The 23,608-nt window shown below is 57.0% G+C and overlaps 1 protein-coding gene and 1 long non-coding RNA gene across 4 annotated transcripts in view; one reads left to right on the top strand and one right to left on the bottom strand.

Annotated features, from left to right (window-relative positions):
• Positions 1-11,115, bottom strand: part of NOL4L (nucleolar protein 4 like) — a 67,981-nt gene extending 56,866 nt beyond the window's left edge. The window contains exon 1 of one of the 2 annotated variants that reach the window (XM_068912522.1): positions 10,779-11,115. In XM_068912522.1, coding sequence (XP_068768623.1) covers positions 10,779-11,087 — 309 coding nt within the window. In that variant the 5' untranslated portion in view covers positions 11,088-11,115. The remainder of the gene's footprint in view (positions 1-10,778) is intronic. The other variant, XM_068912523.1, reaches the window with a different exon arrangement.
• A 2,587-nt stretch (positions 11,116-13,702) lies between these two features.
• LOC138061540 (uncharacterized) lies at positions 13,703-22,297 on the top strand. Of its 2 annotated transcripts, XR_011135364.1 has the most exons (4): positions 13,703-16,505; positions 17,965-18,113; positions 18,554-18,670; positions 18,768-22,297. It is a non-coding gene; the product is annotated as an uncharacterized lncRNA (long non-coding RNA). The 2 variants fall into 2 exon arrangements; XR_011135363.1 differs by having other exon boundaries at positions 13,703-18,113.
• The last annotated feature ends 1,311 nt before the right edge of the window (positions 22,298-23,608 follow it).

Raw genomic sequence — 23,608 nt, forward strand, 5'->3', positions numbered from 1 at the left:
CGGTTTGGGCAAGGAGCCGGAGAATCAGTGCACCAGTGTTGCTGACTGCCAGCCTTGCACTCGGGGCATTCACATTGTTTTTCTAACTAGAACTGTACACAATACTTTTCTTTTTTTTTTTTTCCCCCAAAGTAAATACTTCCTTGTGAGGGGGAGCCAGGCACATTATTTTTAGACGGCAAACAAAGCTGAGGTGTGTTTCTTTCACTGGGGGACAGCCGCCGCTGCTCTCTCGCTAGCCCCAGCTGAGCTGCCTAGATGAGTTCAGGCCTTTGCTCTGACCTCAGCTGATTTCTCCACGGCTCCCAGGCCTGTAAATGAAAACACGGCAGCTGGGGAGGGACGAGCCTGGAAATGGCAGCCCTGCCTCCAGCTGCGGAGAGGGCCCAGGTGGGCTGCTGTCAGTGCCGCGCGGGCTCTGGGCTTTATTGCCGAGACTTGTGCCAGGCTCCCCCCGGCTGGCCAGGAGGGAGCTGGCAGCGGTGCGGGGCTGGTGCTGCAGCGGCGAGGGGGCTCCCCTCCGTCCCGGCCCTGCCGGTGGTGATGGGATGGGGAGCAGGCAGCGGCGGGCAGGGAGGCTGGCTGTCTGTTTGCATTGCTGCCCTGCCCTGGAGGCAGAGGACATTTTGCACGGAGCAGGAGAGCTGAGGCTGCGAGCCGGCGGGGGAAGCTGGAGGAGCAGCTGCGCCTGGCAGCGAGAGGTGAGTGCAGCGCCCGCCAAAGCGGGAGCCCGTGCTGCGCCGCCAGAAACACGCGGGGAGCTGGCGCTCCTTGGCCTGCGCAGGTGCTCTCTGCCACGGACGGGGCTACGGCGCAGGCGGGGAGGCGGTTTCAGCAGCAACGAGACGCTAGGTGCTTCGGAGCAGCCCAAGCCGCTGTCGGCGTGCTGGCTCTGCTGTTTTTGGTGAGAAATGCTGACGTGACCTCGTGAACAGAGCACCTGACTCGGGAGAGCTGCTCCGGCCCGCCAGGCAAAGCGCTTCCCTGGGCCCTGGTTCTCCCACCCCGTCCAACGGGGATAATGCTACCGATCTCCTCCGCAAAGTGTGGTGATGTTTGTGCGAGAAGTGCGACATGATGGCTTGTTAGCAGGGGAGGAATCGCGTGCATTAGCATTTGCTAATTATTATTATGTTGCAGTATTTTTACTGTTTTGAACCTGGCGGAGTTAAAACGTGAGCTGTTTAAATCTGTCAAGGTAGGTAGGGTATCTTAATTCTACATTAATTTCTTAACATCAGTTGGAGCTTGTTTTAGGTGATTTGGGGGGTGGGGGGAAGGTACAGGTAAATAAATAAATGGAAAAAAATAGCAAGGAGCGGTACTTGTAATTACAAGTGTTACTTATATTCTGTAATATCCTGGAAGAAACTTAAAGCTCTAAAAACTAAGGACAAAACCTGGAACATGTTTAGAGCCCATTCTTCCTGGAAGGAAGTTATCGCTGGAAGCAATCTTCCCCGTACCAAGGTAGTAACCTAATAAAGATCACTGCCAAAGCCAACCCTCTCAAGGCGGGAAGGGGAACAGCCCCGGCAGCAGGCAGGGAGGACACGCTGCCGAACAGGGCTGCCCCGCTGCGCGGTGTCAGGCAGCCGCCCGGCAGCGTCACACCTCCAGCGAGGACACGGGGATGTCAAACGGAAACTAAGTGGGAGGAGGCGAAGCGCAGCAGTGGCAGTTCAGCTCTTCAGCGGCACGCAAAAATTATGTAAAATAAGTGACAAGCGGTGCTACCATGAATCAAGGTCAGGCCGGGCTGAGAGGCTGAGCCCGAACGCGGGGCGGGGGCGCGGGCCGCCGCCAGCTCCGGCGGGGAGGGCGAGATGCGCCTCTAGGGGAACGCCGACGACAATCGGGAGGCGCTTGGCGGGGCCGGGCGCCGCGCTGCGCCCCCCTCGCGGGCCGGCCGCCTCGCCAGGTGAGGCCGCCGCGGGGCTCGAGCCGCGCCGCCTTCGGCACGTCCCACCCCGACGCGGCAGCCCGAAAACGCTCCTCTCCCACTTAACCACCAAACGCTCTATTGCTCCCTGCTGCCTCCCCCGCAAGCACACGCTGGGCTCACAAATACGGAGCCTTTTCTTCCTCTTTCCTCCAAAAGCAGTCAGTGCTGAGCCATCACAATTACGTTTGATTTCCACCCCCCCTCCCCCCCAAAGCAAAACCCTGCACCAATACTCGGGGACAACAGGCTTGTACCGCTGCCATTGCTCTTATTTATTCTGGCCTGTACACAAGCTCTAAAAGGGGGGGGGGTCCTCTACAGGGAGTTTTGGGGGGACAAAGTTGACTGAACTCTTCTACATCTCCCTGCACCCAGGCAAACCCCCTGTCCTCTGGCTTGTGTTCCTATCATAACCACATGAGGTGGACCCCAGCCTTCCAAAATCTCTGACTTGTAAGTGTAGGATGATAGGCCCCCAGGGAAGGACTTCCTGTCAACCTGGGCCGAACAAATGGATTTTTCGAGTTCTTGACTGCGGCTGCGTGTGGGGGGAGCAGAAGTCAAGCATCTTGCTTTTAATGCTGACTGCTCCATCATGGTAATCCATCCACAGAGACCCCTCTCCCAGGCCTGATACAGTCCGGCAACATCGCATCGCTTCTGGCCCAGCGACTAAATCACTGCAGGTTAGACACGTGGAGGGTAACGCAAAGCTGCCTCACAGCTGACTTTCCCTGGTTTTCTGAGAGTCTGTCTTGAAACACGGATGGAGCAGGAGAATGGGAAGGCAATCCAAGCAGGGCAGAGAAGACAGACAATTAATATAACCTGCCCTCTGCATGAGGAATAAATTGGCAGCTGACAGGTTATAATCTGTGCAAGCAGAATCTTCACAGGAGAGGTGAGGGCTCCATTGGGGGCCAATTGGATGGGTAATTAGGAGGACAAAGCAGAGGATTCGTGAAAATGTTTATGAAATAGTGCTTTGCCCAGAAGCCTCTGAGAAGCACTCACCGGAGAGGAGTTGTTTTTGGTTAAGAGGAGGAAACACAAGGGTGAAATAGCAGAACCAGGCGCTGTGACAGAAAATAGCAATGCAAATGTCCCCGAGAGGGATGGGGGATTCCCAGGTGCAGTGCAGAGGAGTTCAGGGAAGGACCCTATGACATCTAATTTTTCTAGAAATATATGGGCTGTGTCCTCCCTCTTCCTCCTCCCTCCTCCTGGTCCCCACCCATAAGACCAAAAAAGCATCAGTAATGCAGAGCAGCCTCTCTCTAGGTAGCTGGCATGCAGCCTCCTGTAGCCAGCCAATGGGCTAGCCGCTCGCCTTGCAGAGACAGGGCACGAGGAAAGCAATTAAACCGAAGCTTTGATTAGGACTCACAGATGACTGCTTGTGCTAGAAATGCCTGAGCTTCTTTAAGTGTCTTGGCTGTGGTTGAAGCTGGCCTGATCCTCCGGCGCTGCTCTGCTGCTACGGCAGAAGCGTGACTGATGCTCTCTGTCCCACACAGGCTCCGAGAGCTCAGAGGTAGGAACCAGTTGCTAAGAGACAGGACTGTACTTTCCAGCCCACATCCAGACCTTTGTCACCAGCTCAAGGGCTTTCTGCCGGATCAAAACGCCCGATGCAGGTGAGCGAAAGCAGGCAGGCCTCCTCCAAGCCGGGCAGAGCCACGTGATGCCGCTTCTGGGAGCTGCTCTGCCGGCATCCAAACCGATGACGGGAGCAACGAATCCAAAAGCGCCGGAGCGGGAAGAGGGAGGCTGGAGCCTTGCAGCCAGGCTGGCTGCTCGTCCCTACCGCTGTAGGACTCCGAGCAGAGACGCTCCCCTGCTAGCTGGGCATCAGTGCAGACAGTACTTGCAGCACCAAAACCCAGAAGGTTTTGGGTGTCTAGACAGCGTAGAAGACTGGCTGACTCGGGGCTGAGAGACTGCCAATAGGATACTGATCTTTTTGCTCTGAGATTGCTCATTCGAATGCAAGCCAAGCCAGGAGTCCCAAACTTTATTCAGTTCTGTGGAGGGGGTCGATGGGTCTCGATTCATTTGCCAGCAGAGAGTCTCCTATAACACAGAACCGCGGCTATATTTAGCAATCGGAAAGCGTAAACGCTGAGCTGCTCAGTCTGAATTACCTTGTCGTCTTCAGAAATACCCCCTCTCCCTCCGAGTGAGGAGTGGGCCCATCTGAGACGCTAGCATAGCTACAGTCTGTGCCATTCTGCGTGTCAGAAGAAAAAACATGTCCTTCTGGGCTGTCAAGCCAAAACAGGACAAGGAGAGAAAGAAAATATTTACATTGCATCTCTGTTTCTCAATTGTCGTTCTGTGAAAGGTCCTGTACCGCTGTGGTAAGACAGTACCTCAGATACGCTGTAAAGAAACTCTTACTCCAAACCCTGGCTGTTAGTGTCTGCTCCCACATCTGTGCGCATACGTTTTGCAGCTATTTCTTTCCAAATACATTGCCGCTCTTTGGGAAGAGCCGTAAAGGAGGTAGTCATCAGCATTCCAATGAAGAAGCCAATTTTGGCCAGCAGGTATCTCCCATAGCTCCAATCAGCTAATTGGACAGGACACTGAAACTCAGTGGTGGCTTTGGCCCATCTTGATGCGATTCTTTAGAGACTGGCACAGCTAATGTGAGATATGGGGAAGGTTATTGCTAATTTGCACTAAAGAAAGAGAACACAGCTGTATTCCTCTGCTACAGCAACGCAGACAAGTTTTTTGTGAAGCCAGAGCATTTATCCACGGGTTGGATAAATGGATCCCCCATCGATGCTCCTCCATGCCTCCTTGCAGTTTCCCTGCCATTTGTTTTGTCCACAAAGTCAATTTATACGCTGCTCGTATGAGGTCTAATTTAATAGCAAAAACAAAGCTGAAGGAATGATATTAGAAGGAGATTATTGCTAAGAACAGTTTGGACAAAGAGGTCTTTGGGAAAGCTTTCTGTGGAACACGTGTAGCCACCTCTTCTGGGCCATCCTTTGTCAGCGAATAAATCCCCCAGCCTGCCCAGAGTAAGCCCCTTTGAGTCGTGGCCCGAGAAAGAGCGGTGAGAGCAAGGCCTATGTTGTGGTCTTATAAGCAGCCCTCCTAATTCCTTGCAATTCAGGGCTCCTGTGTGCTTGGCTCCCCTCTTCCTTTGCAAACGTGGGCTGTAATCTGCAGAGTTTGGACAATGGCATCTCCTATTGGAGTTGGCTTTCTTTCCCTTCCATTTTAACCCTATTTTAACAAGGCTTCACAGAGGCTGTGTTTTGTTTGCTGTTTTCCTTCTTCAAAACAATACCCAGCAAGAACCACAAATCTGAAAGCAATTGGGAGGGCAGGTAATTTTCAGGTGATATGAGTAGTTCATCAAGAAAATACTTTGTTTGTCTCAGTTCAGCAATGCCAGTGATGCTTCTGGAATTGTGTAGGATGTACAACGTAGATGGTGGCCAGATTTTATTCTTTTAGAAACTGTTCAGTGAGACTGATAAGGGGACTGGGAACGTGGAGCAGCAATGGGATGCGGGAATTGTGCAAGGCCAACTCCAGGTCTTGTGAGCGCTAGTGACCAAAACCGGTGTCACGAACGGCTGCCTGGAGAGGTTGGTATCTGTCCACCGGAGGCTGCACCACGTGCACCATATCACAATCCCAACTGCACCAGTGGGGGCTGGCTGATAATCCTGCTTGTAGGCCCAGCAGAAAAAAACCCATTGCCTGAATTAGATGCTGGTTTCCCCTCTTATCCCTAGAAGCGACTTCAGCAGGGCGTCCTGGAGGCGTAGGAGTGGGCAAGAGCTGGAAACTGGCACTGCCACCAGCTGTCCTGCCCCCAGTTTGGGTGGGGACTTTACTCTGCGAGCCTGTACGGCTGTGCAGATTGTCAGAGCTGTTTAAATTCACGTTGTAAAGGTACTGGAGGCATTTGCTGCTATCCAGTGAACTTTAACCAATACCGGGAGTCTGTGACTCGGCTTTGCGCTAGTGAAACTCTTACCACGAGCACTTTTCAGAAATAAAAACTGCTACTCATGTGCAGACTTAGAGCTGGATCCAGAAGCGATATTGATGTATCAGGATTTTCTCTAGACTCGGTTGGAAAGGACCACGCATCCAGCCAGCATTGTGCCAGTCTATTAAGTGCAGGTTGAAATGCAAGCCTATCACCAGCTCAGCTCTTTGGGAAAGCCAGACCTGCCCTGCATGCTCAAGGCTGGGCTGTTTCATAGGAGGTGAAGTCCCCGTATACTGTAAGTAAGGCTGGTGCTACAGCAGAGAGAGACAGTTTCTCAGATAATACCCTTAGGCCCACTTGCCTCGCCTAAGGCTCTTCTGAACAGTCTTGATTTTGTTCTTTTTATCACGTGAAGTTCACAGAAAGTCTAAGTGGTTATTCACAATCGTGAAAACCTTCTGTTGACTAACGTTCTCAGAGGTTACAGATGCGTAGCTTTTTGGGGGCACTGAATATGGGCACTGAAGGGTACTTGTACCAGGAAAAATGTAGCCTCTATTAGCAGCATCTGGAGCAGCCTCTTTCCAACATGCCCAGCTTCTTGAACTCCAGCTTGCTGCCACTATGCTGTGCTGTCCCAGGGCCTAGCACTATGGCTTTCACATGCATCAGCATCACAACGCTCCCTGTTTCAGAGAGCTAAAACGTATTTAGGGATATGCTGTGACTCTGAGAGCTATATAGCATCCTAGGTGATGTTTCTCTGCTGTCAGTGAAAGGCCTCCATCCGTTTCACTTTTTGGTCTCCTCATTTTCGCTTTGTAGTGTAATGTCTTTCCTTGGATGAATTTCACCAGGCACAATTGTGGAATAATTTCAAGCATATGGTTCTGGGGGAGCCAGCATAGGTGAACTATACTTGTGCAACGCTAACAGCCCCCCTCACAAACGTCATCAGCCTCTCGCTAACGTCTAAAACGACCCCAGCACCTTGTACCAGGCTCTGCAGGGCACAGAGAAAGAGGAGGAGAGCAAAACCAGACGTAGGCAACGCTACGGAGCCTACGCAATCTCCGAGTCTTTGCACAATACCCAAAGGGTCAGTCTAATGCGAGGCTTTCCCCGTCTCATCTCGCAGTCCGATTTGAGTCAGTCCTCCAGCCTGCATCACAGGCTGCCAGAATGAATATATCCTGCGAGGCTGGCCACCGCTCCGGAGTTGTGACAAGCTCACACCGCGCACGCTGAAGTACAGCATTGATTTAGAGAGTGTGCATAACCACTCCTGCAGCTAATGCCCGAACCAAAGTCTGGGGCTAACCTTCCTGTCCACACCCTGCTGCTACAGTGAAATAAATCTGCATCTCTAGCCGTCGCCAGCAGTGCTGTCCGTTTCCCTACGCCGTTTCTCCATCTCGCGGTACATTTGTATGAGGAAGACTGTCTAAATGATGCTAAACGCTTACGACAAGAAGGACATGAGATTATAATGAACTGCATCTTAACACCTTGTCGTGAACAAATTCTCCCACAGCTCTTGAGGAAACCTGGGGATAAGAGAGCTGCACCCTGGACCGGACCCCAGTACTCGAGGCGCAGGTAGCGAGGGGTGCGGCACACCTTAGCGTACCGTACCGTCATGCACACCGAGGGAACGGGTAGACTTGGGCGCTTTGGGAGAGCTATTGTCTGTACTGGGCAGCACACGCAGATACCCTCCTCTTCAGTACCATCTAAATAGCTTACCCCCCCCACCCCCCAACTCCCTGGCCTAAAGGATGCGTCGTCTAGCCAATATGCGAATAGGTCTGTCTGATACCAATTTTCTACATCGCTAAGCCTCATGTGTATATCTGTGCAGGTTTTTTAAATTGTATGTGTTAAACGTCCAGCATCTTTGGGACATTCATCTGGGAAAAAGAAATCCGAACAGTCTCTGTGCCAGACATCCGTCCACACTGCTGTTCCTATTCCCAGTGCATTCTTTGAGAAGACCACCATCTGCTCTGACCATCACCTAAGGCAGATGCCCCCTTCTCAGTGTACAGTCGCAGTTCTCAAGCCACCCAAATCTGATTAGGCCAGTGCTGCTGAGAGGCCTGGAGGAGGGCAAGGGAAAGTTACTCAGGAGAGAAAATAATGACCACATGCTAATTATGCCTTCGCTACAGATGCACAGAGAATACACAAACAAGTTAAGAATAAATAAACCAAAGGGAACAACTGTATCGAGCTGGATTTTTGGGGGGTTATTTTGGTTAGGTTTTGTTTTGTTTTTTCAAAGGAGGAGTGGCCCCAGCTCTGTCGGGGAAGGAGAGATCTTATCCCCACTGCTGCCCTCTACGCCTTCTTTAGCACCTCTGTTCTAGCTTTCACTCGCGGCACCTCGTATTTCCTGTAGCAACCTGCAGACACAGCACAGCAGCAAGCAAAACCCCTCACCGCCGCCCCCCGCCAGCTCCTCCCTGCCTAGGTACGTTTTTTGCCTGCGCCTTCAGTCCTGGGACGGTCCTGAGCCCGCTGGGGCTCCGACAGATGTGCTCGGAGAAGGAGGACGGGACAGGACAAGCTGTATCAGATTGCTGAGCAGCACAGCCGGGAGAAAGCAACCGAAACACCAATCCAGAAGTATTTGGGAAAAGCAAGGGCACAGAGATTAAACCAGAAAACACGCTCAACTCTTAGCAAAAAGCTAGTATCAGCTTCATGAATTATTTGACCGCCTGCACGAGAAAGATGAAACGCACCCACAAAACCAGCCAAAAACACCGACGACTAAAAGAGCACTGAATTATCATGAGCCCAAGAAAATCCCCGTCAAGCATTTCTAAATTCGAGAGCCACTTCGAGCAAAAACCAAACCCAGCAAACACCTCAGCCTAAAGCCGTCCTGGCCGAAGGGTCCCTCCCGAGCACCCGCAAGGTGGGGCTCAGGGAGGGCAGAGGAGGCAAACAACTTCTGAAGACTTAACACCGGAAGATTTCAGGGAAAGCCACGATAGGTCTTTCCTGCAGCCAGTGGCTCTTTAAAACGCTCCCGGTTCTAACTTCTTGCAGGCACGGCAATCTCTGGGAAATAAGCTGTATTGCCCCTTTGAAAATTCAGTTGTCTCCTGAGGGCATGCCTGCTTTTTGTTTGTTGATTTAAGGAAGCCTGGGTGTATCTCCTATCTGTAGCCTGCAGGGACTCTGCCACAGAAGATGTGGGGGCCTAGACGCTCTCCTTGCCGAAACTTCATCTGTGCAGGGGCCCTTTGGGAATAGCGGGGCTCGCGCCGGCCTCGCCGAGCTGCCGCCCCTCGGGACTGAGTCAGGGACAAAGGGGAGGGGGAGCCTCGCCGGCGGCAGCGGGGTCGAGGGAGTCTGGCTCGGCCTCTCGGGGGTACCATGACTCTGCAGCATTCGGGAGATCTGGGATAGAGTCGCTAGCTGGATGGAGAGGACCTGGGGGACCTGCCGTATTTGTGCGAGGGGGTACCGGCCACGGCCTGCCCTTAGCAGGGGTTCCTGGGTGGCGGTGGGGAAGCGGTAGAAGAGGGCTGCGAAGATGCCTCAAAAAAATTGCAAAGAATTTGGGGGGGAGGGGGCATGGCATGGGGGGGGCAAGGGGAGAAAGAAAGGCGCCTCTGAGCACCACGGAGGGAAGAGGAGAAATAATGACCCTTCCCCCTCCCCCCAATAATAAGGCAGACCAGATGGGAGGTAAATAGTGCGTTTAGAAGCATTTGCCACAGATGGGCTGCCCTCAATGGAAGCATCCTCCAGCCACATCAATGCCGGAGTCTGTGTGTGCACAGAAAACACTGCACCCTTTAGAGCAGCGGCGGCAGCAGCAGCAGCAGCAGCGGGGAAAGGAGGGGAGGGCCGGGGGGGAGGGAAGAAAAAAAAAAAAAATCCCTCCCGGAGCCCTTCTGTGCCCGCTGGCCCGGAGCAGCCCCCCCTCCACCCCCCCGGGCGGCGCGGGGGCGGCGGGCCGGTCCCTGGCGGCGGCCGCCGGGCAGATGGGGCGGGCGGGGAGGGAGGGAGGGAGCGCGCAGGGCCGCGGCTGGCAAAGTTGCGCGTCGTCGCTGCGCGGGGCGCGCACGGGACGGGGAACAATGGGGCGCGGGGCAGCCCCGGCGGGGCGGGGCGGGGCGGGACGGGACGGGGCGCCCGGCACAATGCGGCTCAAGGCGGGGGAGTTTCCCGGGACGGCGGCGGATGGGGAAGGAGGAGGTTTTGGGGGGGGGAGGGAGGGGGGAAGGCAGCGCTAATCCGGGCTCTGCTCCCCCCCCCCCACCGCACCGCCGCGGCGGGGCAGCGGCTGCAGCGGGCGGCAGCAGGGCGCGGTGCCGGCGCCCCCCGCGCTGCCCTTGACTGCAAACCCGTGTCGGCTGGCGGGGCGGATGGGAAATGCAGGGGCGAACGTGATCGGACGGGGAGGGACGGAGTGAAGCAGGAGCCCGGGGGAGGGGGGCACACGACACCCGCGGGGGGCAGGTGCGCGGGGCACCGCCGCCCCCTTCTCCATGGGACGGAAAGGGGCGGACGGGCCGGGGGGGGGGTCCCGCCGGCGGCCGCCCCCCGGCCCGTCCGCCTCCCCCCCCCCACACCGAGCCGCCCCGCGTTGGGGAAAGGGGTTGGGGGGGGCTGCGGGGAGCGGCCCGGGCCCCGCACGGGGCATGCGCGCTCCCGGCGGGGGCCGCCCGGTGCTGACGGGACAGGGCCGGCGCGGCTGCGGCAGCGGGCAGGGAGCCCCGGGGGTGCCCGCCCCGGTGAAGGGGGGGGGGTCGCCCTCTGGGTGTGAGGGGGGGACACGACACACAGACACACGGCAAGCAGACAGACAGACAGACAGAGAGGCCCCCCCGGGGCACGGAGCGCACTAACCGTTCCCGTTTTCACCGGCACATATACCACCACTTGACCCATCTTCGTCGCCTCCCTGGTGCCGTTTCCCAGGCGGAAGCCCTTGGACCGGACCCAGAACTGGAACTTGCCTTTCTCCCCCCCGCCGGAGCCGCTGCCGGAGCCGGATCCCCCCTGCAGCACCTCGGCGATGCGCTGGTACTTGCTCCGGGTCACCGTCTTGGTTTTAGCCGAGTCCCCATAGGTGCGCAGGCACCAGTCCCGGAACTGCCGCCCCAGCTCGCTGTCCCCGGGGCGGCTCCCCCGCAGCAGCAGCGGCGGCTTCGGCATCGCCCGGCCGGCGGCGGCGGCGCCCGGCCCCGCGCCCTGTCCCGGCGCGGCGCGGCGAGCGGCTTGAGGCGGAAAATCGAGGCGGCGCGGCGAGCCCGGCCGGCCCCTGGCGCGGCCCGGGACGGGCTGCGGGGGCGATGCCCGGCGGGGGCCGCCGCGGGGGGCGCCGGCGCTCGGACAGCGACCCGGCGAGCCGGGCGGAGGGAGGCACCGGCGGCGCCAGCAGCAGCAGCAGCCGCTCCTGTCACAGGATCACAGGCGGCTCCGGCTCGTCCCCCTCCCTCGCTCCCTCCCTCTCTCCCTCCGCCCGCCCGCCCGCCCGTCCCTGCCTCCTCCGCCCCCCTCCGGCCGCCTCCTCCTCTCAGCGGGATCCCACCTGTTAGAGCGCCCGCGCCGCCGCCGCCGGGCCCCCTCCCCCGGCCCGGCCCGGCCCGGCCCGGCCCGGCCCGCCGCGGGGCCGCGCTCCCTCAGCCCGCCCGCCCGGCCGGGCCGCCGCGGGGCCGCGCTCCCTCAGCATGGCCGGCCGCCGCGGCGCTGCCTCAGCCCGCCCGGCCCCCTCGCTCCCCTCAGCGCCCCCGGCCCCTGCGCGGCCCCGGGCCGGCCGGCACCGCGCTCCCTTCACCCCCACCCCCCGCCTGGGATGGCGCTGCCTCAGCCGCTCCGCTGCCCTCAGGCCGCCCGGCCGGCACCGCGCTGCCCTCAGCCCCCGGCCTGGGACGGCGCTGCCTCAGCCGCTCCGCTGCCCTCAGGCCGCCCAGCCGCCGCGTCCCCCTCAGCACGGCCGGCGGGGACGGCGCTGCCTCAGGCCGCCCGCTCCCCTCACCCCACTCCCGGGCCGGCACCGCGCTGCCTCAGGCCGCCCGCTCCCCTCATCCCCCGCCCCGGCCGGCACCGCGCTGCCTCAGGCCGCCCGCTCCCCTCACGGCCCCCCCGCCCCGGCCGGCACCGCGCTGCCTCAGGCCGCCCGCTCCCCTCGCCCCCCACTGCTCCAGCCGGCACCGCGCTGCCTCAGGCCGCCCGCTCCCCTCGCCCCCCACTGCTCCAGCCGGCACCGCGCTGCCTCAGGCCGCCCGCTCCCTTCACCCCACTCCCGGGCCGGCGGCGACTGGGCTGCCCTCGGCACGGCCGGCCGCCGCATCCCACTCAGCGCGGCCGACGGGGACGGCGCTGCCTCAGGCCGCCCGCTCCCCTCACGCCCCCCCGCCCCGGCCGGCACCGCGCTGCCTCAGGCCGCCCGCTCCCCTCGCCCCCCACTGCTCCGGCCGGCACCGCGCTGCCTCAGGCCGCCCGCTCCCCTCGCCCCCCCGCCCCGGCCGGCACCGCGCTGCCTCAGGCCGCCCGCTCCCCTCACGGCCCCCCCCCCGCCCCGGCCGGCACCGCGCTGCCTCAGGCCGCCCGCTCCCCTCGCCCCCCACTGCTCCGGCCGGCACCGCGCTGCCTCAGGCCGCCCGCTCCCTTCACGCCCCCCCGCCCCGGCCGGCACCGCGCTGCCTCAGGCCGCCCGCTCCCTTCACGCCCCCCCCGCCCCGGCCGGCACCGCGCTGCCTCAGGCCGCCCGCTCCCCTCACGCCCCCCCCCGCCCCGGCCGGCACCGCGCTGCCTCAGGCCGCCCGCTCCCCTCACGCCCCCCCCGCCCCGGCCGGCACCGCGCTGCCTCAGGCCGCCCGCTCCCCTCACGCCCCCCCCGCCCCGGCCGGCACCGCGCTGCCTCAGGCCGCCCGCTCCCCTCACAGCCCCCCCGCCCCGGCCGGCACCGCGCTGCCTCAGGCCGCCCGCTCCCCTCACGCCCCCCCGGCCGACTCCGCGCTGCCCTCAGCTTCCCCCCCCCCCGCCCCGCTGCTCTCGGCCCGCCCGGCCGCAGCGGGGCGCCGGGCCCAGGGGGCGCCCGGGGCCGGCGGCGGGGGCGCTCGGGGGCCGGGCCGGGCTGGGGCGGGGGGCGCGGGGCCAGGTGCCGGCCCAGACAAAGGGCCGGCCGGCTGCGGCGGGGCGCGGGCGCACGTGCGCCGCGGGACGCCAGGGCCGGCGGAGGCGGGCACCTGCCGAGGCGCCGCAGAGCCGGGGAGGAGCCGCGGGGCAGCGGCAGGTCGGCGGCCTGGCGGGGCCGCTCCGCTCCGCGCCGCGCCGCCGGTCCCGGGCCGGGCGGCCTCCCCGCACCTCCCCTCCCCGGGGCTGCCCCGCCGCGGGGCCGGGCCGCGAGCCCAGCACCCCGCGGGCCCCGGGCGGTCGCCGCCTCCTGCCGGGGCAGCGGTTTTCCTGGCGGCGCCGGAGGCGCAGACAAAGGCCGGGACCCCCGGGCCGCCCGGCGCGGGGCAGCGCAGCGGGGGGGCCGCCGCCCTCGCGCTTCCTCCAGCGCCGCCGAGGGCAGGACGCGCCGCCGCCGCGTGGCCTGGCCGGCAGCGCCGGCCCCGGCCGCAGGGAGCTGTCCCGGCCCGGCCCGGCGGCTCGGGGGGCGGCCGGGGGGGCCACCGGGCCCCGCTGCTCCCCGCGGCGGCCGTGCCGCGCGTGGGCGATGTGTCCATCCAGCAATGCCACGCCTGTGCTGTGTGTCCATCCAGCAATGCCACCCACACGTGTGCTCTGTGTCTGGTGGTGCCACGTATGTGCTGCGTGTCTGTCCGGCAGTGCCACGTGTGTGCTGCGTGTCTGGTGGTGCCACGCGTGCGCTGCATGTCCGTCCGGCAGTGCCACGTGTGTGCTGCGTGTCTGGTGGTGCCACGCGTGCGCTGCATGTCCGTCCGGCAGTGCCACGTGTGTGCTGCGTGTCTGGTGGTGCCACGCGTGTGCTGCATGTCCGTCCAGCAGTGCCACATGCATGCTGTGTGTCTGGTGGTGCCACGCGTGTGCTGCATGTCTGTCCGGCAGTGCCACGTGTGTGCTGCGTGTCTGGTGGTGCCACGCGTGCGCTGCATGTCCGTCCGGCAGTGCCACGTGTGTGCTGTGTGTCTGGTGGTGCCACGCGTGCGCTGCATGTCCGTCCGGCAGTGCCACGTGTGTGCTGCGTGTCTGGTGGTGCCACGCGTGTGCTGCATGTCCGTCCAGCAGTGCCACATGCATGCTGTGTGTCTGGTGGTGCCATGCGTGTGCTGTGTGTCCATCCGGTGGTGCCACACGTGTGCTCTCTTTCAGGCAATGCCATGTGTGTGCTCCATATCTGTCCAGTGGTGCCATGCGTGTGCTCCCTGCCTGGCAGTGCTACACGTGTGCTGCGTGTCTGTCTGGTGGTGCCACGCGTGTGCTGCATGTCTATCCAGCGGTGCCACACGTGCGCTGCCTGCCTGGCGGTGCCATGCGTGTGCTGCATGTCTGGTGGTGCCACGCGTGTGCTGCGTGTCTGGCGGTGCCATACGTTCGCTGCCTGCTGGCAGTGCCACGCGTGTGCTACGTGTCTGTCCGGCGGTGCCATGCGTGCGCTGCCTGCTGGCGGTGCCATGCGTGTGCTGCGTGTCTGTCTGGCGGTGCCATACGTTCGCTGCCTGCCTGGCGGTACCATGCGTGTGCTGCGTGTCTGGCGGTGCCACGCGTGTGCTGCGTGTCTGTCCGGCGGTGCCATACGTTCGCTGCGTGTCCGGCGGTGCCATACGTTCGCTGCGTGTCTGGCGGTGCCACGCGTGTGCTGTCTGCTGGTGGTGCCACGCGTGCGCTGCGCGTCTGGCGGTGCCACGCTGCCGGTCCGACGGGTCTTTGTGGCGAGAATTCGATGCATGGGGAGAATCCATGCGTGCGATGGACGAGCCCGTTCTGGACGTGGTACGGCGAAAACAAGGTGCTGCCTGCGGTCCTGAGCCACTCAGATTGGTTACCGAAATACACCGTTCCCAGTGCTGCCGACCCTTCCTTCGCCGTGGATCTCTGGGCACGTCTCACAACGTTCCCAGCGTTACCATCCAGTTCGTCCTGGGCCCAACCTGACCCTGAGGGAGGGGGACCTGTGTAGCGCAGGTGGGCTTCCCTGTTGTGGTTTTCTCCCCAAAGACGTGTAATATCGGGTGGCTAGAGGAACTTGCTGTTGCACTGCAATTTTTTGCTGATCACTAAAAATGACATGGGCATCCTTTCCAGCATCAGCCAAGCATGGAAGCACGGCTCTCTCAGGGGGACTGCTGCGAGGAGCAGCCGGGAGGATGGAAATGGCAGAAAAGAAAGAAAGATTGTGTGTGATTGGGACTCAGTGGCCAACTTCCTCGCAAAGACTTTGTAAATCAAGTCAGGTTCAGCTCTTAGCCTGTTGCAGCACGTGGGCATCCTGCCTGCACAACCCCAAGCAGCAAAGACCAGCTGGACTTGGTGTCAAGAACCGGCAGGCACAAGAGATGAAGCCAGGAGTGGGTGCGATTTCCTATAAGAACTCTATAAATAGGCCTTGATAGGAACTATGGTGATAGTTAGCTGTCCGGGAATGTCGGAAAAGCACTCAAGTACTGCAGTCCACCTGTTTGGCAGAAAGCGTTTGGTTGGAAAGAGATTAAAAGGAAGCTTCGCTCTTGCTAAGAAAATTAGGAGTATGCGTTTGCGCTGTTACTCTAACCGGCAGTGGTGCTGCGTCCTTTACCGTGCTCAGACCTCTTGCTTGAGATAAATTACTGAATTTCCCACCTTGCAGTTCAACTGCTGAAAAAGAGAACGTCCTCTCACGCCGCCGTTTTTTACTACTTTGAATTACAGAATTCTTACAGTCGCTTCCAGAAAACAGGCACGGACAAAGGTCTTCTCCTACCTCTGTTCGTGCATTTGAGGCCGAGTTAGGAGCCGCACGCGTCCGGAACCTGGGTATTTTCCCATGAGCAGCGCTAATGTGGGATTTATCACTGCCAAATCATGGTGACCATCAAACTTGAGCTCCATCACCATGACGTAGAGTCATAAGCGTTATGTTATTTTTTTGTGGTGAAAAGACACCTCTCATTGACCTGGATGGCCCTAGGCAGAGTAAGACCTGGGGGCTCTGCCCGCTGGGTTGGAGAGACCCAGCACGCGCAGGGCAGGCCACGGGCAACCCCTCAGGCAGAGGTGTGCGGGGGAGCTGCGAGAATGACGGTGGCAAGCGGTAGGAAGGCTTAAAGGGGAGCTTCCAGCAAGGCTTTGAAAGAAGAAAGAGTTCATTGGAGGAACTGGCTGTGGGAGGTAATTTCGAGCGTAGGGAGAGCCTGAATAGGGGGGTGAGTCAAGACAGGGAAGAAGAAGAAAAGAGCTGTGAGGGCCACGACAGGCGGCTTATGGTTATTGTTTTGTACTCAGAAGTGAGTCGGTTAATTCACCGGTGGTATTTCCACCACAGTACTATTATGTTGTCACTTGTTCACTCGTACTGCACTGGTGAAGTGCTAGCCATAATGCCAATAAGTAACACAGGCTTTTTCAGGATCGAAGGTACCAGTCCTGCCTTGTGTGGAAATGACTGGACTGAGTAGACCTGCTGAGGTAAGTCGTAACGGTCCTGTCTGCATGTACTCACCTGCACAAACTTCTGTAGGACAGCATTTTGAGGCTTGGCCGTGTGAAGATTCACTTTCGAGTAACTTCATTTTCATGGGTAGTCTGGCTACTTTCATTATCTACTCAGTAAAGGTGCGTGCATGTCTTGCTGCATCTCAGCTACCCTGGCCGGCAGCCACTGATGTACACGAGCAGTCCACCGGTACACGAGGTCCCTCCCACCAGACCCGCTACAGCAATTTCATGGTCAGTAGCTTAGCTGCAGCCCTCAGCCTGTGTGTACGTGCTCCTCAGGGTTAGATTTAGGACCAGAGGCAGAAAAGCAGGTGCAGAAGAGATTATCCAGTTTGAAAGATAGGATGGGGAGCTTGAATCTGACCCAGTAAAGAGGAAGAAATTGGCAAAAGGGGGCTGCAAGGTGGAGGAGTGAGGTGCTGTATCTGGTCGTCAGCAGTTGCAGGCTCCTTGAGACGGTTCATAGACAGCAATTTGTTTGGGTAGACATATACTTGATGTGTAATGAGCCAGTCTGCTCCAGCCGCGTGGTGGGAACAGCTGATGGAAGGAAATACTTCAGTGGTCTTCTCTCTGGCAGTGGCTGTCCTCTGTAGAAAATTGCTGGAAACTGCAGTATTTACAGTGTGTCCTTAATCTGGTGTACAGCACTCGCTAGGCTTGATTTTTTTTTGTTTTCCGGTATTTTAGATGTTGAGAACTATGTCCTGCTAGCTTTGTAATTTGACTAGATTTCTCTCGTGTCTTCCATCTGTTTTGATTTGTTAACTGTTCCAATTAATTTCTGTGTCTGCTCTTTCATATGACTAACTGAATCTGTCTATTGTTTCTGCTAAGCGGGTTTGGGGCTCTACCTAGAAATGATACGGTGGATCACTCTCTTGAGAGTATGGGAATGAATCTCCCCAGTTTGGAATGGCAAAACAAGGCAAAACAAGGCAAGGAAAAGAGAGGGACAGAATACAAAACAAACGGAACTGTTGTTCTCTGCATGCAGATTTTGGGAAGATCATCCTCACCATGGACTGAGCGTTCACATCAACATTTTAGGTTCCGATCCAGCATGCATTCAACAAGGGTTTAACCTGTAGCGCATCAGTAATCTCATGACATGCCAGATTATAATGCATGAAATTGAGACCGCTCTTGTCCTTCAAGTTAGGGGAAAAAAGTATTTGTCAGAGCTGGACCTAACACCTTCAGTTTTGGATGACAGAAATAGTAGTCATTCAGCACAGGGTATCTGCTGCAGGATTTTTTGTAGACAACTCATGGTCCATTGCTGTTTATACTATATAAATAAGAATTGTCCTTAGGAACTTCCACAAATCTAAACAAGCCAGTAGTTCTCTTTGTAACAGTAGTTTTTCCTGCGGAGGTATCCTAGCCCCCAGATTATGGTACTGCCTTGTGGTTGTTCTCTCACCAGAGAAATAAGAAAAATAAGAAAACTGGGAACAAGCAATCATAACGCCTAGAAAATACTTGACTGGAAATATCAGACCAGCTTTGCTGAGGTGGGAGATGATCCGGGAAGGCTGTGATGCAATTCTACAGAATGGAGAGCGTCCAGAGAAGGTAAATGGCACGTTCTTACTGGTCTCTTCTCACAGTGCAAGAATAAAGGCACAATCAACAAAAGTGTAAGTCATCCAGACTTACTAATAAAAACAGATAATTTTTACTCAGCTTATAGCTAACCTATGGACTTTACCACCACAGAGAACGTTTGTGCAGTCAGAAGGACTGGGTGCCTGTCAGGAGGAGAAAAACACCTGAAGGTGCAGATTTAAAAGAGAGGGAGAGAGGAACACTCCTGCTGTCGGGGATAAGTCTAAAGCTGATTGTCAGGAGTGAGAAAGATGCTTCCATCGCAGATATTTCCTTCTACAGTTTTTCGCTGTAGCATTTGGGCCTTCCTTTGAAGCATCTGATGTGTATCAGGGTCAGGGACGCACAGCAGTCTAGATGGACTGATTCAGCTCAGCGGTATTCCTGTGTTTCCTGTATTCCTACAGCTACCCTATTCAGCAGCCCCTGTTCAACGGGATCCTTGCATTGGTTCTGCATGCAGCACCATTTCCTGAGCGCGTGGTGCCGTCAGCCTCTGCTCAGTGCCCACCAGAGCTGGCCAGGTAGGAATGGGAATGGTTTGGAGCAAATAATCACAGTAAGGTTAGTTGTATTTTGAAAGAATTTTGAAAGACATGTCACAATGTATTTGTACTCTAGGCAACTGTAAAACTTTCTTCATGAAAGCTGTAAAGGAAAAAGGGACCAAGCTCCTGGTAGAGAAATGGGCCTTTCCGTGCTACTATCCACAGTTCTGCAAGAACTTGGGTTTCCAGCTCCATGCAAGTAGGAAGGTGGAAAAGCAACCGCTTCTCAACTGAATGGCAACACCGGCCCCTGCCAACTGTGCGTGCCTGTGCCGGGGACTCCCCAGCTCCGGCCCCATATGGACCGCCTGGTAATGGTGAGGTAGCACCGTGGGCACTTCCCAGCTATGACCCCGAACACCCCCACAGTTGCGTTTCCATCTCACATGGGAAAGTGATAGCTGGAAAGTACCTTTCTACTTGCTGCTGTTTTAAATAGAGTTTATCAGCTGGCAACAAGGGCAGCTCAAACCATGTAAAAAGTCATTTCCTACAAGTCAACAGCAAGTGCTGCACAGATCTCAGTTAGAGATTGTACAGCAACAGCTAGTGCCCTGCAGTATCCCGAGTCATTCTGGTTTTATCGGTCAGCATCTGGATTCATACTTAGAGTTGGACCAAAACTGAAACCATTTATCAAATATCCCTGAGTGTTGCTGGTTGGGATAAAAGAGACAACCAGAGGAGCGGCGTACAGGAGGAACTGAACGTCTCAGTGGACGCGGGGTGATACTGTGCAAAGTGAACGGAGGAGTTAACGATCATTTCTGATATAAGCTGGGAGTTCCTCATTTGGAAATAATATAGCAGAGAAGTGTTGAGGTACTTGTTGGACCACTGAGGATGAATGTTCGGCTCTCTCGACTTCAGTCATTTAAAAGTTGGACAGCTGGTGTGACCTGGTTGTCTAGACTCCCTTTATAGTCAATGGGGGAAGATGAGCACCTCCAGAAATGATTCATCCCAGATGCTTTAAACACCTATCGTGGAGTGAGATGAATCGCTCTCTGGAGGTGCCCTCTTCTTTCAATCAAATATAAAGGGAGCCTAAATATCTCACATAGACTATATCTGCGACTTTCTGCTACCTGAAGCTAGATGAGATACCTGTGGTCCACCAATGGGATGCAGTCAAGAGAAAGGAGAATGTGATCCCAAGTTGTCTCGGGAGAGTCATTCCAAGAGAGATACAGAGAAATATAAAAGGCTCTGGTGAAACTCCGGGCTACTGTATATAATTCTGTTTACCTATATTTAAAGAATTTGGCTTGAAACAAGTGCAGAAATAGTTGCTAGAATAATTAGGAGAAAGGACAGTAGCTTACCGAGTTGACTTGGCTCACCGATCTCAGTAAAATGAATGCTGAGATGTATTTGTGGACAATCAAGAGAGAAACACCGAGGAAGGAAAAGAACTAAACAGCAGCACTACACTGGCTCAGGAAGAAATGGGAATAAACTGACTATGTATAAATTCAGGCTTGAAATTAGAAGAATGCTAACCAAGCATCAGAGCAGGGAGTTTCTACAGGAACCATCTCAGAGGAGACCTGGGCAGAGAACCTGACCAGTGTGAAAATGGAGCTTGGTCAGTTTGTGAATTACATTGCGTGATGTGGCTGCCTCTCGCAGCAGGGACTGGGTGCCATCTAGCAGGTCCCTTCGAGACCTGTGTCCTTCACGTGAGAACTCAGTTTTAATTCCCCACAGATTTTGCTAACTCTGAACCTAAACAGTGAGACTTTGCAAAGCAGGACTATTATTGACTTTAATCAAAACCTAATTTAGATCCGGGTCAGATAATAAGTCAACGCACCTACGGGTAGTCAGTAAAGAGGGTGAATTCCTTCTGGAGCCTATTGAATTTCTGTCCACGTTACAGCACCAAAACATTTTTTTGGTGTGTCTTTTGCCCTGGAGAGGCCTGGGCCTGAAACAAGCTGAGGAACTGGTGGTACAAATTGAATTGTACCCACCTCCTATCTCCCGCTTGGCTTCGGAGGTCTTGGAATTGAACAATGCGAATGCTCGTTTGATGTGATTGGGGAAAAAATGCAGGAGTGCAGTAGCTTAAATGTTTTGGTTAGGACTGAAATACCCATCAGCTGCCAGAGTCGTGTGGGAGCCTGGGACTGGAACAGCCAAGGAGTTGTACAGGATTGAGTTACATTTCCAGAGCTGCGTGGGGAAGTCTGATGGCACCTGCCCACATCCTGTGTGACTGCACATGATGCCGCATCTCCCTCAGTTTCACGATCAGCAAATTTACCCCTCTCTTTTTTTTCTCTTCAAGAGAAAAAAGAAAAAGCCCAACCAGGAGACCAAAGCTTTCCAGGCTAGGCTGTGTTAATGCGGTACAAACTGTCACTAGGCAAGCCTTGAAGAGACAGGATGCCCTCTGCAAGCTAGAGCTCTCTTTGTCTGTGTGGCAGAGGACGAGAAAGGAAGTAATATGAATCAAAAATAGTCTTGCAGTTTGGGAAGTGAAACCTTGTTCCTGTGACCTCTAATACTTGTGCTCATGTGCAGGGCAATAGGTTTTCTTGCTCACTCCACTGAGAGAAGAGAGTCTTCTCCTTTCCTCTAAGTGTAATTCATTCCTCTAGACACATCTGTCGGGGCTCTCCTCCACCATTGCTATGGTCCTCCTTTGCAATCCTCGCCGTGGGTGCGCTGCAGCAGCATCTGCAGCTGCCAACATCTGGATGGGGTTTTCCCATGAGCCCATGTATACTGCTGTGAAGTCAGGGGATTGCTCTGGCCTGCTACGAGGAATCCCCATCGCCTCCCCGCGGGGGTGTGCCGCCTCTGTGGGACCTTTGGGCAATGCCAGCAGGGGAAGGCAGAGGCTTAAAGTTTTAGCTTAAAACATTTTAATTCTGCTGCTTGAAGGAACGTGGCTGGTGGGGAAAAGAGAAGTGAGCAGAGACCTTGTGCCCGAAGAGGGCTGCCTGCTCTCAAGGGTCCCTCGGTGGAAGCTGGGTTTAAATTTCCATGGTGTTGTGGTGGGCATGAAGGCCCATGTAACGATATTTGGTTTTAATGGGCTCAGGCTAAATCCTAGAAACCTGCTTAGCAGTGGGATAATGAAATGCCAGCCTTTTTTTGGCCTGGCTGTTTCCCACTTCCTAATACTTTAAATGCTTTACCACAGCAGTTAATTCAGCAGTGTTTGCTCCTTCATGTGACTCCTCCATCTCCCTTCCTTGCTCTGCTCGGTGCACAGTGTGGGTTATTTTGTGATTGCTATGTAGCTACTGACCGCAGCGAGCATGCTTTTTGTAGCCGTCCCTGAGCAGGTTCCTTGATCCACATGCTCATTACTGCCAGTCTCAGCTGCAGCATCCCCTCCTGCCCGGGCCAGGCACCGCCCCGGGACACGCTGAGCTCCTGCAGGCCTCGCTACCCCTAACAGGGCTCACGATACTCGGGTACTTTGCAGAGCCAGGCTCTACAGCACTACAGGACTGCTGTAGGGTGCTAGTTTCCTGCATTCAACTTTTTATGTGAGGCAGTGGCTGAGTGAGCACTGGGACAATTTTCATTTATTTTCCTTTTTCTTTTTTTTTCTTTCTTTCTTTCTTTCTTTTTTTTTTTTTTGGCCTGGTTTCCTACGATTTTCTCAGAGAAGTTGAAGTCTGCTCTGGTCCCAGAATAAAATGGATTCTGTATCGTCGTGGCCCTGAAGGGGTTAATTTTTGTGCTTCTCTCCCCAGCTCGCTGCGGACTCTGGCTGGGACAGAACATCTGTCTGTTGCTATGGTTGCAGTATACTTGAAGGGGATGACTGGATAATTATTGCAAACATCCATCCTGCTGATGTGCTCCCGGACCCTCTCCTGCCGAAATGAAAGGGTAACGGCGAGGAGGTTCCGAGCGGAACTTCGGTCCCGGGGATCCTACCTAGGGATGGCGCGTTGGCAACACCTTTCATTTGCATAATTAATGAGGCCGAGGCTGCAGGGCTCCTGGGAAATGCAATGCAGAACAGCAGCGATAAAATGGCACGGAGGGCTCCAGCCTTCTCCTTGGCTCGTTAGAGCTCTGTTCTCTGGCAACGCCCCGGGTTGGAGCTACCAGGGAGTTGTTCTCCCATTGCCATTAATTCACCACCCACTTCTATCCGAACAGATTGCTCCGGGCCCGATCCTGCAAGCACCTCCTGCCAGGCCCGGCCCAGCCCAGCCGGCCTGGTGACGAGCAGGCTTCAGCCGGAGCAGCCGTCGCGCACATGCGTGGCGCGAAGCAGACCCCGTCAGTGCCGGCGGGCGCCAGTCCCTGGCCGCGGAGAGCTGTGCAGATGCTGCCTTGTGGCTGGGACCCGGGGCTACCCGGGCCGTTCCCAGCCTTGCAGGCTGGCGGGCGCCGCCGCGGCCGCTCGGGGCAGCGCTGCCCGGGCTCGGGGCCGCCCGCGGGGCCTGGCGCGGGGCAGCCGCCGCGCCGCCGCTGTAAGGCTGCTGCTAGCTGGAGGTAGGTTGTTGCTCTGCAAGGCAAGCCTCACCTGGCTGCGCGCAAGCGGCGCCTGCGGCAGCCCTCTTGCTGCCCGTTTTTGGTGAAACGGCCGGGAACAGCAGGGCCCAGGCTGCCCCGTGCAGCCGCGCGCGGCTTCCCAGCGGGCTGCCCTTCTCGGGGGGCTGGCAGGCCCCAACGCGTCGGCCCTTGGGAGGCTCCTTCCTGCGCTCCCGGGGTCAGCCGGCCTGTCAGCCCGCGCGACCGACGCACGCCAGCAGCGCCCCGGCCGCCTTTGCTCCTGACTTTGCTGTTGGTCTTTTTGCCTGCAAGTGTTGAACCCTGCCCTTGATCTAACCCTGAGCGGTGTTTAAAATCCAGATCTGGCCTTGCATTTTGTGGATTGTCCCTGTTTCAGCCGATTCCCGCTTCTAGATTAATAGAGCAAAAAATGATACAGACGTT

This window comes from Struthio camelus, chromosome 18 (assembly GCF_040807025.1).
Source record: "Struthio camelus isolate bStrCam1 chromosome 18, bStrCam1.hap1, whole genome shotgun sequence".
Lineage (NCBI taxonomy): Eukaryota > Metazoa > Chordata > Aves > Struthioniformes > Struthionidae > Struthio > Struthio camelus.